The 18,821-nt window shown below is 39.6% G+C and overlaps 1 protein-coding gene and 1 long non-coding RNA gene across 3 annotated transcripts; one reads left to right on the forward strand and one right to left on the reverse strand.

Annotated features, from left to right (window-relative positions):
* Positions 1-400: 400 nt before the first annotated feature.
* Positions 401-16,971, forward strand: SLC38A2 (solute carrier family 38 member 2). Of its 2 annotated transcripts, none has more exons than XM_071733526.1 (16): positions 401-679; positions 1,383-1,592; positions 1,906-1,987; positions 2,119-2,234; positions 5,297-5,370; positions 5,467-5,559; positions 5,756-5,837; positions 8,927-9,009; positions 9,992-10,050; positions 10,180-10,323; positions 11,140-11,219; positions 11,319-11,419; positions 11,792-11,916; positions 12,577-12,721; positions 12,829-12,926; positions 13,643-16,971. In XM_071733526.1, exons 2-16 carry the CDS (start codon positions 1,474-1,476, stop codon positions 13,739-13,741), a joined length of 1,500 nt encoding a protein of 499 aa, XP_071589627.1. In that variant the 5' UTR covers positions 401-679; positions 1,383-1,473; the 3' UTR covers positions 13,742-16,971. The 2 variants fall into 2 exon arrangements, with proteins under 2 accessions (XP_071589627.1, XP_071589628.1); XM_071733527.1 differs by having other exon boundaries at positions 411-679; positions 1,431-1,592.
* Positions 839-1,341, reverse strand: LOC139791384 (uncharacterized). Its single transcript, XR_011723906.1, has 2 exons — positions 1,247-1,341; positions 839-1,037 (listed from the first exon to the last, which is right to left on the reverse strand). It is a non-coding gene; the product is annotated as an uncharacterized lncRNA (long non-coding RNA).
* Positions 16,972-18,821: the final 1,850 nt, after the last annotated feature.

Here is an 18,821-nt window from a genome sequence, read left to right on the forward strand (position 1 = left end):
CGTTTGCGCTGCTGCAGTCAGGCTGCAGATGCCGCACGGGGCAGGTGGAAGCACTTTTCAGACGCGGCTCTGTTGACAAGCGCCGCAGCATCATCACCGTGTCTCCGCTGCGAAGCGCAGTTTCCCCCAGCGTAAACACGGGAGAGCTGCTCGGCGCCGCGACCGCTGTCATCTACCGGCGGCCCCGCTCCCGACCCCACACCGGGCACACGCCCGTGACCGCCTTCCACACTTGGGCCCGGTGCGCCAAACCGTTCGTTTCCCCCTCGTACCCCCGCCCAGGGGGGAGGTAGGGGGTCAGTCGGGCAGGGCAGAGCAGGGCAGGGCGGGCGGGCGGCGGGGGGCGGCGCGGCGGCGGGCGGGCGCCGCGCCCCTCTGCGATGACGCGCCCACATTCCTGCCTGAAGAGCGGCGGCGCCCCGAGGGGGCCGTCAGACCGAGAGCGACGCCGCCGCCAGAGCAACGCAGACGCGATATTCTTCCTTCCCTTTTACACCGCTGGCTTTATAAAGTGATTTTCTTTTTTTTTCCCTGCCTTTATTTATTTAGGGTTTTGTTTTCGCTGACGTTTTAGAGTTAAGGGTTTTTTTCCCCTCGCAAGAAGCAGCAGCAGCAGAGGAGCATCTCCTCGTTCCAAGCCTCCGGGAGGAAACCTCGCCTTCGGGCTTTTGCGGAGAAGGTACGGCGCGGTGCCGGGTATTACACAGCCCCCAGGAGGAACGGGGCGAGCTTTCGGACGCAGCGCGGTGGGTCCGTCGTGCCTTTGTTTGCCGACAGTCCCCGGCTTAGCCGCCCCAGACCCTTCCGGGCTCTTCCCGGAGGCGCGTCCTCTTTGCTGCATCCCGGAAAAGTGGAAAAACCCCAAGCGACTGCGGTGCGGTGCAGTCCCAGTCACCGATTCGCGTTTCTCCATTGAAAACTCCGGGATGCCCGGTTGCGTTCCCGGCGGGGTGGGAGGTAAACACAGAGGCGGCCGCGGGATGGGAGGTTCCGACAGCCAATGTGACAACCGCCCATCGGTGTTGCATCAGTCTCCGCTATCGAGGGGAAGCGCGGGGGGGTGGGGTGGGGGGAGTGCGGCGTGGCAGTGCCGATCCCTCGGCCCGGTCCCCGGTGCCGCAGCGGGTCCTTGTCGCCGGGGTGGCGGCGGCAGCAGGAGGAGGTGGGGGTGGGGGGGAGCTCCCCGTCCCCTCTTCCCCCCCCCCCCCCTACCTCGCCCCCCCCCTCCCTTCCGCGCGGGGCTCACCGTTGTCTGCGCGCGCCCCCCGCGCCTGGTACTTTTCCATTCGGCGGGCGGGGGCTGCCGAGACGCGGGCGCGCGCTGGCCACGTGACGGGCCGCGGCGCCCGCTGCGGCACTGACGTCGCCTCCCACCTCCGCAGGCGCGGCGAGTCCCGCCGCCAAGGACAAAAGAGCCGAACCCCCCCCAGGCCCCGAACCCCTCGGCTCCGAACCTACCGGCCCGCCGCCGCCATGAGCAGCGCCGAGATGGGCAAGTTCAACATCTCCCCCGATGAGGACAGCAGCAGCTACAGCTCCAACAGCAACGACTACAGCTACCCCTACCCCACCAAGCCGACCGCCATGAAGAGGTGAGGGGGCTCCGCCGACCCGGGCCGGGGGGCACCGGCACGACTCAGCTCCCCGGCCGCCTCGGGTCTGGAGGTGTCGGATGCTGCCGTGTGGTCCCGAAACGCGGAATGACCGCGGATGTAAACCCGCGCGGTGCTCCGTGCGCTGGGCGGAATGACAGGTGGTCGCGGGGGGCGGTGAGGGGTCGGGCTTCCCTTGGCATCGTTTTGTTGTTTTTCTGGTGTCCCTACGAAGTGGACTGGAAATAGTAAACGGGAAGGGGATTATGCAAGTTGCCCGTGGTAGTCGCTAATGATGCAATGTTCTTTACAGCCACTATGCGGATATCGATCCAGAAAACCAAAATTTCTTGCTCGACTCCAATGTTGGAAAGAAGAAATATGAAACTCAGTATGTAAGTACAGAGCAATGATGCTACAAAAAAAAAAATAACAAAAGAAAAAAAAATTGCCAAATTCATGTTTGCTTGAATTCTGAAATGAGTAATAATTTTTTATTAATTATTACCTATCTCCCCTTTCTCAGCATCCGGGTACTACTTCCTTTGGAATGTCAGTATTTAATCTGAGCAATGCTATTGTGGGTAGTGGCATCCTTGGTCTTTCTTTTGCCATGGCTAACACTGGAATTGCTCTTTTTGTGTAAGTATCTTTTGGTTTGTAAAACAACAAAAAAAAATCTTTCTGCTGTGTAATGAATAATGGAAAACTATTCAATGTAAGAATATGACCTTTACAAAGTACCCAGTCATTGCCATAGGTGCAGAGTTGCGTTTTAGGAGTCATGGCTTGTTTGTGATACATTCAGAAAGATTCATTGCAAGTTCTGAGACCCACAGAACATTTTACAGAGACTTTTCCTTTTATTTAGATGCGTTTTCTCCAGGAATAACTATTAAACTTCCCTTGAAAATTCTATTATCTGAGTGGAAAAGAGAGCTGCTACTTAAAAGACTATATTGTCTTTTTTTTTTCAGAGTTTATTGATTGAAATTAATGACAATAAAAGCTTTTCAGTTAGTGGAAGTCATAATTGCACAGAAAAGTACAGGATCAGTCTGTAAAGAGTTCCAAAACAAATGTAGGCAGAAGTGGTTTGTTTTATTTGTCTCTTGTGAGTCCGGCCATGTCTGCTCTTAAAAATTTCAGTCCTACCAATCAGGGGCATCATCTCCTGTTCCTCAAGCTGACGTATTTGTGCCCGTAGAGGTATGAGGTTCTTGTACCAGCAAAACAACTTCCATTGCTGTGCTGGTACTGGATTCAGGGAACCTGTTCAGCTACACCTGTAAAAATTTCTGTCTCCCTGCAAGGGTGGAATGTGGGATAATGAGAATATCTTTATTGGTAAAAGCTTTCAGGGATAAAACAAGACTATAGGAGTGTAGTAGGAAGTGGCATGAGGAAACAGTTGTGGGCAGTGCTTTTGTATGTTTTGGGAGAGTAAATTCTTCATATACTAGAGGCAGCTCAGTTCATACAACAAACGTAGTGACTGAGTGCAAATGTGAATCCATGGATACGTTTAAAGGAAGTTCATATTTTTATCCTGGAAATGAATAGATCTGCTAAATGGTTAAGAGTAATATTTAGTTTGAAATTTGCCTTACTCTGTTGCCAATTTTCCAGAATGCTGTGGATGAGACTTACTTCAGGGATTGTGCAGTGTATCAGGGTGATGCTCAGGTTTCCTGAGAAGCTACTAGTGTGTAAAGTTTTGATCTAGATGATTTTATTTTAAATATATGGTGATTTGTTTTTGTTTTTTGCAAAGACCTTCACTTACTTAGATGATGCTAAAAATACTTAACAACCTAGAAGCATGAAGTCAGGAGAGATACTTCATCTCTCTACACATCAGTTTCATGCTCTAAAGATGTTCTACAGCAAATAAGATAATCAGCACATTATAGCATCCTCTGAGGAGAGGAAAAAATAATTTAAGGTTAGGTGTTTGAACAGATTTGCATATAATAGGAGTTCTTTTTTTGTGAAGACAACTGTTCAGAACTGTGAATTTACCAGTCAGGTGCTCAGGTAATTTAGTTACCTTTTATTTCCAGATACAACAAACAGATCTAGTTGCATTAGTACTGCTTCAAAGACAAACTAGCTTGTTACCTTCCAAAGCTCAGTGTAGTTTGCACAGTTCCAAGCCAGGAGAGCAATCAATCACTGATGATGCTGAGGATTTATTAAGACACTGAGGTATTACAGCCACTCTTCAATAACTGGGTTACAGATTCAGATCCAGATGCAGTTGATTAAGGCAGTAAATTCTTCTAAGACTGTGTGAACACACTTGAGTCAGTGCTGTGACTTGTCACTTGTGTCAGCACTAAATAAATGAAAGATGCTCTCTGGAAGCCAGAAGCTGAGTGAGCTTCAAGATGTTTGCTGACTGATGTTGTCAACACCGTAGGCAGCCCCGCAAGGTTAGGACTAGGGGCTCCAGGATCTGTGCTGTTTCAATGAACTATAACCCACATCTTGCTGTGCTGTTTTTAGTTGATACCTGAATTAAATCCTGGCTAATCTGTACCTGTCAGAAATACAGAGTTTTATTTGTGTACATGTATGTATTGAATTGATACAGGACAATTGATACACATGCTTTCTGGTTTCCTTGTACACATCTCTGAAGCTTTTCTTGTTCCCAGTTATTTGTGCTGTGTTTACTAATTTCAGGAACAGTAAAAGTGACAGAAAAGAGTAAAGAGTACTCAGGGAACTCTAGAAGGAAGTTGCTGGTTTTGAGCAGATGTGCTGATTCTTAGCTTTCCTATAAAGCAGAATGCTTGTATTGATAGAAGCAAGGCCAGGCAAGGGTGTTGCTGGGGGCCTTTTTAATGTACTGTAATTTTTCACTATGTTACTCAGCAGCAGAGAAGTCCCCCCTAGTGTATCATTCCAGGAAGTGCATTCTTTTGGGAAACATTTGTTGAGAGAACTGAACTTTACATGTTGCAAATGTGCTTCTGTAAATAATAGGTATTATGTATAATATATCTTTGGGAAAGATAAACAAGCCACCCGTGATTCCCATATAAAGCGCACATGAAGAGTAACTTTTGAGCAAAGAAAGTATTCTGTTTATTTTCTTTTTTTAATGACAGTAAATACATATCTCCACTTGAAGAGACAACTCTCAGTATGTCTAAATTTTCAGTTAGGGCTTTTGGAATTTCATCGTAACATTAAAAAACATAACACAGGTTGAAGCTGAAAAGCTGCTTTGTTTAACACCAAGAGATTATCTTGACTAGCTAGTTACTCACAACTCCCAAGTTCAATAGATTAATGGCCCAACATTGAACAAGGATAGGAAGACAGGAGAAACACAGTTTCTTACAAGAACACAAAACCATTCCCATTGATACTTTGTTATTTATATCTAATGTAGCCAAGTATAATGGCCTCACATATGGTGGTGCTTTTGCCACCTTGCACAGTATTTAAGCCTTGTTTAATCCTATGCTAGAATGTCCCTGTATGCCAGTGAAAATGTACTTTAGTATCAAATCCTTTACAAAACAGGCATTAATTGGGTTTTCGGAATGCTTTTAACTGACCTTAGAATCTACATTTTTTTTTCTCAGATAATATTTTAATATGATTAATTTTTGTTTGACTTGTCTTCATTTAATAAGGTTACAATAAGGCTTTTATGGATATTAAAAAATGACATGTTTTTTCTCCCTCAGGATACTCCTTCTGTTTGTTTCAATATTTTCTTTGTATTCAGTGCATCTGCTTTTGAAGACTGCCAATGAAGGAGGTATGGCAAATTATTAATTTACAAACATGATACTTGTTTCATACAGTATCTGTGTGAAAGACACCCATCCAATGAAAATACTTGGTTTTCTTTCAGGATCTTTATTGTATGAACAGTTGGGAATGAAGGCATTTGGCATGGCTGGAAAACTTGCTGCTTCTGGATCAATTACAATGCAGAACATTGGAGGTGAGGACAAATTCTTAAAATATCTATTTTGTCAATAGTTATTGTTCCCTACTAATTCTTGGACACTTTTTTTTTCACACAACATGTGTTCATTAACTGCTTGTGTTCAAGTGAAGTTATGAAACATGTTATGTGATTCTTGCATCTTGTGGCATATTCTATATTTGTAATGATCTATGATGTTATTCACCTACAGCTATGTCAAGCTACCTCTTCATAGTGAAATATGAGTTACCATTGGTCATCAAGACATTTATGAACATCGAAGAGACCACAGGGTAGGTGTTAGAACTCCTCATCAGAGAAACTAATAGGAGAAACAAATATGGAGACTGATATATTTTTACATGAAGACCACGTTCGGTATACCATAGGGTAGCTTCTTAAGACAGAGATACAGTAAGTTTGCCCTCCCCCTGAGTCCTCCACTTCATTTAGATCGAGCCTGTCCTGGGAAAAGGGTAGAATAATACAGATACTGAAACATATTACAGAAAGCTGTTCACTAAAGAACATCAGGTAAGTGTTAACATCTGTACCAGCCAGTACATACTCGCAAAAAGGGAAGGTAAAGGTGGTTATGGTTGGGGTTTTCTTTTTTTCTTACTGCATTCCAGCTGGCTTGGAGTGATTATTTTGGTTTTCTAGTGTTAATATTGTGGGAACTGATTTTAAATATAAGACTTAAGGGGCAGTTATGTGATGAGTGTCTTGAGGAGCAGTTCTCAAAATTACATTAGGACTAAACATTGACTTAAAACGGTTTATATGCCCAAGGCAAAAGTGGTAGAGGGATTGCCATTTAACCCTGGAGACACCCTGACTCCATAGTGGCTTTCCTGCTTGCCTTTAACAGTAGACACCTTGAGTGCAGTTTTGAGTGCACTTTGAGCTTATCATTACTCTGGTCTTTGAATAATCAGTGGAGAAAAGTGATTCTCTGTAGGATCAGTTCAGTGCACCTGGCTTAGACACCTCTTCTGGGCATCTCCAAAGAGCAATTTATCATATCGCTCTTCATAGAGGGTATGTGAAAACAGCTATCTAAAACAGGATGCCTGACTTCAGATGGATAGAGTTAAGTGCTATAAATCTCACTCTTCAGAGTTGTACTTCTGTGCCTTGTCCTGAAGTGTCCCAGTCTTGAGAGGGTTGAGCAGCTCAAGACTTCAAGTTACACCTAAAGCCTGAGTTCAGAAGGTAGGCATTTTTCTGCCTATGTTCCCCAAGGGGTTCAAGCTGTTTGGTGATGTTGGTACAACTTGCTGAGAGATTTTGTTGTGACAATGCTAGTAGCCATTTTTTTTTTTTTTTTTTTTTTTTCTCTTAATCTTGTTTTTTTATGTACTCAAAGAATGCACCCAACCTATTTATTTAATAGTTTGATGTTTACAAACTCTTTCCCAGGAGGGTTCATTTCCCTCCTTTGGATGAATTAACGTCCTTATTTTCTAATTATTAAGAAAGTCTTTGTAGTAGCCCAGTACTTAAAAAGGGGGCTTGGAGGCAAATATTTTTAACTGTCCCATTGATAAAAATCCAAAATAGGTTGCAGTTCACAAGGGAAAGGTAAAGGCTGTAAATCTTACTGGATACAGCTGCTGCTCTGCAGTATCTGGCAGACAGAATTAAGACATTGATACTTGTATCTTAAATGTTTTCTTTCTGTTAGATAGCCACTGTAGGTAGCTGTACACTGATCTAAAGTAAATCTTTTCTCAGTGCTCTGGCAATTGTGAACCCCATTTAACTCACTGTCTTCATGCATTGCTTAGGGAAGTCTGGGTGGCTACCATTGGCATGGATTCCACTCTGGCAGCCTGGTGCCTAAAATGTAAGCACTTACCTGTTTAAATGTCCCAAAATAATGCTTACTGTAGAACGTATTGTGGAATTCTGAGACAATGCTACAAATGCTAGCTCCATTATTAAAAATTTTTACAGCATATTTTTAAATACTCAGCTATATTTTAAAGCTGTGCCATCTCATCATTGAATCTCCAGCACAGACCTCAAGTCCTTGGTCTGAAAGTCCTGATATCCTCCATGTGGGGCATGCACAGTAGCAGTAAATGTTCTTATGCCTGTGTCAAATGAAAGAAATTTGTCGTGTGATTTCTTTTAGATTTGCCACAAGACTACTACATTTAAAAAAATGTTAAAAAAAGAAAAAAAAAAAAAAAAAAAAAGGGTATATGCCATTGCTGTCCTACACATCTGAAGTTTCTAAAATAAATGTTTTACGTTTAACTATCCCAGATAAAACGTGAGAAAGAAAGAACCAATTTCTGGGTTCTTTTTCTTCATTTACTACATAAATCCAGAGCAAGTCTGTTAAGTTATTCCATATTCCTGCTGCCATATATAAGATTGTATTTCGGCAGCTGAGTTTGAATGCACAAAATTCCAATTAGGTCACTTATTTTTGTTTACCTAGATGGAGTACAGTCCATTTTTAAATAAATATTGTTTGCTGATCCCGTAAGAGGATATAAAGTACTAATAACTGGAAATAAATGCTTAGTATCACTTGAATTACTTAAAGCATATAGCATGATTTTGTAGAACAGATGAAAAAAGCAGTTACCTTGCCACAATTAAATACTCAAGATCAGTCTTCCTGATAGATTTGTGTAAATATAATGTTATTTCATGGAACTAACTTTGTTTCTCTATGTTTCAAAGGAAGGTGTTAATCTTCTAAAATTTTCTGTCAGCAAATACCTGCTCCTTCTCATGGAATAAGATACAAAACATTATTTGAAGAGAAAAAACTTTTGAGGTTCTTACTGTTGTTTCCCTGCTGAAAGAAACTAAACGTGCCTCCAAGAGACTCCCAGTGCTTGCTGGAGTTTTCTGAGCCAGTAGACTTAAGATTCTGCCATAACTCCAGCCCTCACTTGTTTTTCTTGAATTCCCACAAGGCAGCCAGCAGAATTTTATTTCCATTAAAAGTGGATCACTGCCCTGCTGGGGCCTTGAAATATTCTTATATATATGTAGGGTTGGGAGTGAACATTTAAGCAAATAACTATTTTTTCAAGATTGATCGCAGTTGCCTTTTTTTTTTTCTGACCAGTCTTCTGTTTTGTGTCTTCTGACTTTCACATGCATATTAATTTTAGAAAAGGACACTAAAGGAAAGGCACAATGCAGGTTTTGGGTGAGATAAGAAGGTGGTGTAGTGTAGGGCTTTGGTGGAGGAAAGTATATAGTAAGCAGAATGCTAATCCTTAATGATATCAGGTATTACATTTTTTTTAAGAAGCAATGTGCTGTAGGAGAAGATAAGAATGAAGACTAAACTGCAAATGTTACAATTTTTTAATACTTCGGTTACTTACAAATACTGCTTTTTTTTCTGCAGAGAATGGTATCTTAATGGTGACTATTTGGTGCTGATGGTGTCTGTCATCCTTATTCTTCCCCTGTCCTTACTGAAAAATTTAGGTAAGCAGTAGAGTACAATCAAAATAAAAATGTATTGAAAATACTGTGGGGAAATGGGTTGATATGATGCTTGAGTCCTGAAGTACTATGTGAATTAACAGCTGTGTCCAAACGTGTTTCTTGAGACTAATGGGCGTTCAGGTAGTTGCAGTCAGCCTACTTAAAAATAAATTTAAAAACAGATAAATAAATCACAAGTATCTTACGTGATCTTAAGTAACAAATGTGTTTTTGGAAAGCAAAAGGACAAATGGTAGGATAGCTTTAGAACAAGACTCAACAGTAATATTCTGTTTGTGTTCTTATGACAAGGTTTGACCTTTTTTGGTCAGTAATGAAATAGTATAAGATTGTTACTGGGTAGTAATGTTATTCGCTATTTTATAACAGTCTCAAAAGAATAGGGATGCCAGCCCTAGGCTGTTAAATTGTCTCTGCAATATCCACACTGAAATGGATAAATGGATAAATATTTTTAACTGAAATGGCTAAAATTCAGTGATACATGTGAAGAATTCAGTTAACGTGCTTTGTGTTTAGAGAATCCTGTAGCAAAACCTTACTGACAGAGTCTTGATGTGGATTACTTACTCAAATTACTACTTCCTACAAAGTGAATCAGTGAAAACAGAAGGGTGCATTAGGATTAATACTCTAATAATTCTTAGTAATAATAAACAATTCACATAGTTGTTGGTGTGGGGTTTTTGGTGTGCTCTGTTTTTGTTGGGTTTGGGGTTTTTTTATGAAGTTTAATGCTACAGACTCACTGTATGTATAGACCCTAATATGTCTTGAGAACTTTAAAATCTTGGTTGAGATGAGCAGAAAGTCAATGAATAATTAACTTGTTCTGTGTAACAATAAGAAAATGGCAGTCTAAAGAGATCACTGACAGAATACATTTTGTCAAAATGTTACGACATGAATTGTGTTTCTGTTTATTATATCTTAGATTTTTTTCTTTCTTTCATAACCACAGGATATTTGGGCTATACCAGTGGCTTTTCCTTACTTTGCATGGTCTTCTTTCTGATTGTTGTAAGTATAATCTTGTAGCCTTCCAGTGCTTGTAAAACTACATTTCAAAGTGAAATTAAACACAGTTTCTGAAAAGTTTCACTTATTGCATTAGTCATAATAATAATAAATACATGGCTTTATTTCTAGGTAATTTGGAAGATGTTTCAGATTCCTTGTCCTATGGACATTGACATTGTGAATATAACAATAAATGCCACGCTGGCACCTGTGTTAGATGAAAACATAACAAGTGATATGTGCAAGCCAAAATACTTCATCTTCAATTCACAGGTAACTAATTAGAAATCAGAATCTGTTGGTAATAACTAAGAGACTAAATGCATAGCAGATAAAGTAGGTTATTTTTCTTCTAAGTAATTGTCCAGTTGCAAAGTTGCGATGTGCTTCAACTTCCTGTTCTGGTAGTTTGCCATAGTTTTACCTCCTGTAGACTGGGTGTTTCCACACTGCAGATGCACAGAAATCAAAGGAGTCTGAGGTGCCCACCTGAGATGAGTGGCAATAAACACATCTCTCACTCTTTAACACAGCATTTCTCAAGTTTCCTTGTATTTCATTCAAATAAGTTAATAAAGCATTTAGTGCAAAAGAAGATGAAGCAAATAGTAAAAGAATGTGCATGGGAAGTTATGCCAAGTTTTGGAATAGACTTTTGAGTTCCCAGTCACAAAGTATTGAATCTCATGAATGCTCTCAATTACAGTGGTGAATCTCCACATATGGAAAATGAGTGTATGTAGTAGCCAGTACCATGATCAGGCTACAATGGCTGAAGCCTGTGAGATGCAGAACATAATTCTGAATGCAAATACATTCAGCTCAGCGTGGACTTCAGTGAGAGCTGGGAGTACTTGGTACCTCTGGGTTTAAAAAAATATGAAATAGTTGTTGTAAATTTTGCCAAACTTCCAGTTGTAAGTTTTTATTTATAAAACATTAATCCACTTACTATTGTAACTAGTAGCAAGTCTTTATTACAAGCTAAACCAGTACCTAAGACAAATCTGAAAACCTACTGATAAAATATTTAAAACTAAACTAATGTCTGTTGAGATAACTCAAGGAAAACCTGCTTTTGTTTTTCAGACTGTGTATGCTGTCCCAATCCTATCATTTTCTTTTGTTTGCCATCCTGCAATTCTTCCTATTTATGAAGAACTGAAAAGGTAAATGTTGGATATATGTCTGCAATTTCACTAAACAAGCAGTAGTATAAATCAATATGTTCTCATTGCTAACAATATTTCTTTTTCTCTGTCTTACAGCCGCAGCCGTAAAAGAATGATGAATGTGTCCTATGTGTCTTTTTTTGCCATGTTCCTCATGTACTTATTGGCTGCTCTGTTTGGATACCTGACATTTTATGGTGAATATTGCCTTTCTTTTATAAGTGAACTGCATTCTGCACAATCACAGTATTATTGTTAAATTAGAACAAGCAAGCATTTACTGTGGATTCTAGATAAACACTGTTAGGGGTTGGGGTTGTTTTTTTTTCAATATTTTTATAAGTTTACACCTAAAAGAAGATCAGTAGTAAACAAAGCCCAAGGCACAGGACTAAAACTTGATTAAAACAGATTTAGTGTCTTCAAGTTACCTCTGTGCAAATTGAGCAAATTACAGCAGCTGTTGAGGATTTCAATTCATATTCCTGTAACTGTAAAATTCACTTAGTATTTAGAGCAGAAATGGTTGTGTGAGCTAGAGCTAATAAAAATGCTATTTTCTTTTACAGAAAATGTTGAGCCAGAGCTGCTTCATACCTATTCTGCTTACCTGGGTGCTGATGTTCTTCTTCTGATTGTGCGTCTGGCTGTACTTATGGCTGTAACCCTTACTGTACCTGTAGTTATTTTCCCAGTAAGTAATTTTTTTTTTTTTAATCTTACTGTCATTTTCTATTTTCATCACCTGTCTGACTGCAGTCATTTACTGATTCTGATTTTCAGAATTTTTCCTGAAGAAGAAAATCTATTCTAACAAGCCTGATAAAAATATGTCTATATACTGTTAATTTAGATAAATTAATAGGCATAGTTTACAAAGTAGTATGTACAAGTATGTTCAGTTATATTGTTTTCCCAGTATGGTTAAATTGAGGGGGTTGAGAAGATTGCAGTTGCACCTTATCAGTGTGGTTTTGTAAGTACATTGTGAACATTAATTCTGTCCTTTCAGTAAGTTACATGTTGTCAAGCAGCATCCTTAAATGTTACAAAAATCTCTTGGGTTTATTATTCTTAAAGACAAGTGTTTTTTCTTGTGTTCTCTTCATTAATGCCTGCACTTTGATAATGCAAATCACTGGAAAGAGAAACCTGAAACTCAGAACTGCATTTTAAGTGCAGAAAGTAAACACTTAAAAAAAACATTTTCATGCCATTCGACTTCTATTAAAATCTGAAGAGCTCAGGGAAAAAATGTTAAAATCCTTTCAGAAGGAAGGTCTAATTCAGGAGACAGTTACTGACTTCCACAATAAAGACTAAGCAGGTTTTTTTGGTTCTTTTTCTTCTAAAGATTCGGAGTTCCATTACCCAGTTGTTGTGGGCAGGAAAGGAGTTCAGATGGTGGCGTCACTGTTCCATTACATTTGCTCTTCTGGCTTTTACCAATGTGCTCGTTATCTTTGTCCCTACTATTCGAGACATCTTTGGATTCATTGGTAAGCCTTTTCACATCAGTTCAAGTAGTCTTGCAAATCTCAGAAAATGCAGTTCCAACTCACTAAAAATGCATCTACGTGTTTTGTTTCTGTTTTCTTAAATACAGGTGCATCTGCAGCTGCCATGCTGATCTTCATTCTGCCTTCTGCCTTCTATATCAAATTAGTGAAAAAGGAACCAATGAAGTCAGTGCAGAAGATTGGGGTATGTATAGAAAAATATGAAATGGTCACACTTGCTTACTAATTCAGAGCTAGAACTTAATTTTCCTTCCTCACTGTTTTAAGAGTTTTGAAGTCCTGGTGAAGGTAGTTAGTAAATTGGTACTTAATGTTCTCTTAATTATCATGGAGGGGTTGCATAGGTACTCAGAAGTGAGGAGATTGCCATCGTAAGGCTCACTTCATTTCAGTGACTTCTCACACCCCCAATCTCAACAATAGTTGTGTTGTTCTGTTGCTAATAAGATCCAGATTTCTATGGATTACCCTTAAAAGCTATACTAAAAAAGTCTTGTCATTCTGTCCTTTAAATTTCCTGTCAAGACTTACCTACCTAATTTACCCCATAAAAGATGACCTTTACTGATCATTTGGATCATCCTGACTGATTTTTGTGCTCTTACTGATCTTAGACATACTGACTTGGAATCAAAACTTAGACATACCAGATAATAATCAAATCAGCCTGGCTTGTTGTTCAGTTGAGCTTGAGGTCTGCTAAGCTGAAAATGAATGTACTTTTTTAATGTGAAAAAGGACCCTAAGTATGAGGAAGATTACGTAGGTCCTTGTTGTTTGTTGCCATCTGTTGTCTCTTCTTTGACCCCCATGAAAATTGGTATTTGTGCATAAATGGGCATGACCTTATGGGTATAGTAGCATAAACTGAAATACTTCTGTTATGTTTTCTTTTTTCAGGCTGCATTCTTCTTGATAAGTGGTATACTTGTGATGACTGGGAGTATGACACTGATTATTCTAGACTGGACCCAGAATGTTGCATCTGATGGCCATTAACTGTTCTGGTTTAATCTGTAATACTCCACTTCAAATGCCAGTGTTCACTCAGATACTTACTGAGAATGAAAATGAGCTATTCGGCTTCCTTTAAAATGCAGATTCTTTGATGGTTCTTCTGATTGTAGAATGCCTGAACTCTGTCTTTAAGAAACAATTCTGCATGATGGAAGTGGATTTGAACATCAAACCACATGAGTGTCTGGCTGAAGGAAGTGACAACTTTATTCCATTCCAGAGAATGGACAGAACTCTCTGTAGACTCTTATCAAGCCATGTTTGGCTTTCATCATTGTTACTTGGATATTTTGTTATTTTACTTGAATGTGCCTAATGGAACCATTTGATGGGAGAAATAACTCTTTAATTTACAGCAAAGTGTTTAAATAACCAATGAGAGAGAGAAATGCTATTATTTTTTTGTACCAAAAATTCCTATGGACCTCAGAAGCACTATTTTGACTTTAAGAAACATTTTTCTAAAAAGGATGAAAGAATAACAGAAAAGATATTTAATCGGTGTCCTAAATCAAATTTGCCTTTCTGTGAGGCATAATTAAGAGAAATTTTATTTTAAAAAATACTAATGACCAAATAAGAAAATTAACCATTTCAAGTCCAAATTCTGTAATTACAAATGTTTCCCATTAGTACAAAGTAGAATGGAAATAATTCTGAAAATCGTTTGTCAGCTTACTTAGGTAACTAGAGTTACCATAGTTCCCAGAAATGGTGCGGAAACCCAAAATTTTAAGCTGTAAAAAAAAAACCCCACCCTTTAAAATGGATGCGTTTGAGAAAAACATAACTAGTCTAGAAATCATAAAGATGGTGTCCACATTTCTCTTCTCGAGGTACTCAACAGTGCAATTGGGTAAAACAGGGTTTGGGGGATTTTTGCTTTTTTGGGTTTTTTTCTTTTGTAGATATAAACTGAATGGCACTGGAGCATATTGTGCCATTAATACAAAACTTCCTCCTGAAGTTCTCTTTTTATTACGAAGGTCCATTGTCAGTTGTAGCAATGTTGTTGGGTTTTTTTTCTGTCCAGTCTATCTTGAAACACTCTGTAGGAAAACAAAAAGGTCCTGTTGTAGTTTACTAGTTGTATAATATTCAACAAGTGTACAGTATTTCTCAAAGTACTCATCCATTATTGGATTTTGAATTACTTGACTATTCTGTTTCTGAGTCAGATCCACAAAATAATTGCACCAGTATTTCATGCTTGGTACAACCTCTCTTCACTTACACAACTGGGATTCCTCTTCCAATTTATACTGTATAGTAGTATTGAAGATTTAACCTCATAGACTGGGTAGTCATCTCATACTTGTTTGCTTCAGAAATAGGCAGATTCCTTATGAGCCCGAGCTAGCTGATGAACCAGGTGCTGTATGGTTGTGATTAGCTGTTTCCTTTCTCGTGCATGTTTACTCTGTCATTCTTATCCCAGGCTGAAGAGAAGTAACACTTGTATAACAGCATACTTGGCTTCTGAGACGTTCTCGAACACAACAATACTGGGTACAAAAGCCTAGATAGAGATTATTAATGAAATAATCATGGCAATGTGGTCAACTGTCTTCATCTGACTTGATATTTTAAGTAAGTCTGATTTAACCAAATTCTACTTGGTCATTTTGTCAGAGGGAACAAGTATGGGCCTGTAATCCATTGATTTCACAGTGCCTGAGACTTTTTTTGCTCTTGTATAATTAATCAGGAACAAATCTAACCGACAGTCACTGTTTGGCAGATAATGTCAGTCTCTGCCCAGCCATTTAAAAACCATGAAAAAAAAAAAAAAAAATTGCAGGTATTTTGTATTGATACTTCTGCATGACTGTAAGTACTGGTCACTTAAGTCTGTAGTGTAAAAACTGTAACGAGAAGTTTAGATTCCTCTTGTGGTGTTCGTATTCTTAGTGCAGTGGTACTCAACTGGCAATTAATGATCCTGGAGTCAGCACTGACCAGCGCTCCTTAGGTACTTCTTTGCCTCAGGTACTCTACATCCATGGTTAACTATCCTGTGTTACCTGATCTCCACAGAAGTGCTAAGCGTGTGCCTCCTTGGTACTTTGGCAGCTTTTCCTCTTCCTCTTCACAAAAGAGAAGGGTGGAAGAGGATTAAAATGTTGTCTACCTTTGAGCAATTTGTAGCACATAAGGGATGAAGTGTTTCCCTTGCCAGCCTATAAAAAAAAAAGTGAGAAATAGCTTCCTTTTCTCAGTAAGCATAGAAGAGGAAGGAGACTTAAATGAGAAGTTAGTTACTCAGCAGCCAAAGAGGAGGAAAAATTTTGTGATGACACCTCATAATATATCCTACATGTCACTTAATTCTCTGAATGTAGCAATTTCCAGATTTTATGTAGTGTGTTCTGTTATCTGATGACTGACTCTCCATCTGCAACAGTTGAGTTCCACTTGGCTGGGTTGATTTCCAACATCTGATTTATTTAATTACTTTTTTTTTTTTCTTCAAACTTGTCTGTTTAAAGTTACCTACAGTGCAAACCACCCAGAAGAGCAGCTTCAGTATTAAACCACTGTTTTGTCACCTCAGTTAGACATTACTGTCTTCCATGATATTTCAGTCATAAATGTAACATGTTATTTATAAAACATTAATCCATTAAAACTAAACCTATTTTTCAATATTTATGATAGTCTATGTACATAAACTGTATGTGTGTATATACTGTAAGTATAATGTATATAATGTAGCTTTGGAATCTGGGATCTATGTATATATTCTCATTACTAATGTTACATCATGTTGTACATCTGTATAACAACTGTCAAAGGAAAGAGTCTTTTACAACAGAATGTAATGCCTACAAAAATGGAAAAAATGTGTTACACCTAAGGTGTGTAAGAAAACACTAAAATTGTATTTATTACAAATGTATATGTTGCAATAAACACAGAAGTCACTTGGGTCCATAAAAAGCATTGTTCAGGTTCATGTATACTTTTTCTCTACAATTTACCTTGGATGTAATTTCCTGAATGCAGCAAGTTACAACTTTTAGGGTCTAACACATTTGTTAGGCCACCAGCTTCAGGTATCCTGCAGTACATCCCTGTACATATGTAAATACCACTGTATGGTTAGAGGCCAACACTCTAGCTACAGTTGTTGGCAGGGAGTGCAACACAGTTTCAATGAAACATTGTATGTTTGTTTTAACTGAAATAAATAAATGGATAATCCGAAGCAATGTTGAGGTTTGTCTTGGTTTTTTAGGGAGAGTAATTTAAAGGATTTTATTTTAACGACTACACTTCTATTTCATGCATGTTTAACTTACTTAAGAACACTTTTCAAGGGGCAGGGAGAAAAAAAGGAAAAATAGTGTGCAACTGGGTCTGCATTTTATGATGCTGCAGGAGTAAACAAAGCGAGTCTGGATGTTAAAGAAAATGGGAGATTAAATTCTGCCAAGAACCTGTATTAGGCCATTTTTTGCAGTACAGATGTATCTGAAGACAAGACTGTGTGTGGTAGATCTGTGTGTAACGAGTGAGTCTTGCCAAAATCCTGTGCTATTTTCCTGCAGCTGAATCTCTAGGAAGAGAATAACTGCTGGTGGTAACGTTTCCAAAACTGGCGTATCTGTTTCATTTGTATTTTAGTAATTGGATACAAACCAAGTGTGGCTTACCAGTTACTTGTTCTCCAGAAACCTGTTAGCAATTCACATGAAACTGGCTTTTCCAGGTACTAAGAATCACTTGTCACAGACACTGGAGGTGTAACTTGATGTGTTATGTATGCAACAAAACACTTTAAGAAAGGAATATTAAAGAGGCATAGTTAAGTACCCTGAATCTAATTGAGGAAACACCTTAATTAAAGTTGCTTTAATCACATGATCATACAGTATATTTTGCTGGAAGCCCCACTGAATAGCTATTAGTTGGTTTTTATCACACTCTACGTGTTTACAGTGTTTATGTATTTGCTTGGAGTCCAAATATCCTCATTTCTCTCTCTGGTTCTCATTTTTTATGTCATCTTTGTAAAACACAAATGATTACTCATTTTCACAGTGTTGCAGGCCTGTAAGCCTCTCAACACTGGGGGACCCAAAGTGTAAGGAGGCCCCACTATGAGGCAGCCATACATCTGAGTCCCCAGTTTATTTTCCTGCACTTGCTTATTGTGGATTTCAGCATTTGCTTTCATGCATTTGAAGCATAATTGCAATCAGGTTTAGAGCAATCACCATGCTTGAAACAAGATCCCTAAGTATCAAGTTAGCCCCTTGGAAATAGGGGGCATGGCTGGAAATACTAATTCTCATAATTTGGCTGCCTTCACATGGGAATTTCATAGCAGGAGAGAAGGCCTTTTCCTAGAGCACTGCTCAGCTAGTCGAGCAATTAAGCCCAGCACTTTGCAAATCAGGTGTTTTCCTCAACTTAAAATATGTGTGAAGGTGTCTTTTCTACACACCTCTGATTCTTACCAAGAGCTGGCTCATCCTGTGTGATGAGTGAGATGGCGCAATGATAAAAAAAGAGAAACAGAAATTGTGTTGTGTGACAATATCTAAAACCTCGTGCTTTTGAAGCTCGTGCCTTTGCTCCAAAAGAGAGATAAGCTGCCTCTCCTGAGGCCTCAGCAAGGGGGAGATGGCATCTTTACTTTCTACTGGTTCCCCTGGAGCTTACCTCTTACTTTCCCCATGGCCTTTTCAAGTCTGTCCTGTCCCAAGCTCATGTACCTCCATCTCACCCCCAAGTGTTTGTGCAGGGGATGGATTGCACCAGGCTATGCCCTGAGGTCCTCTTGGCATAGCTCATCTACCTGTTTGGAGAGCAGCACATCTCCTGTTCCATCTGCATGCCCAGGTTTCTTTTCTGGAGAAACAGAGCAGAAGGTGGAGAGGGACATTATCAGTCTTCAACTACCAGAAGGGAGGTTGAGGGTTCAGCTCTTCTCCCAGGCAACCAGTGACAGGACAAGAGGGCATGGCCTGAAGCTACACCAGGGGTGGTTTAGATTGGGTATCAGAAAGCAATTCCTCATGGAGAGGGTGATCAGGCATTGGAATGGACTGCCCAG

Source organism: Heliangelus exortis, chromosome 1 (genome assembly GCF_036169615.1).
Source record: "Heliangelus exortis chromosome 1, bHelExo1.hap1, whole genome shotgun sequence".
Classification (NCBI taxonomy): domain Eukaryota; kingdom Metazoa; phylum Chordata; class Aves; order Apodiformes; family Trochilidae; genus Heliangelus; species Heliangelus exortis.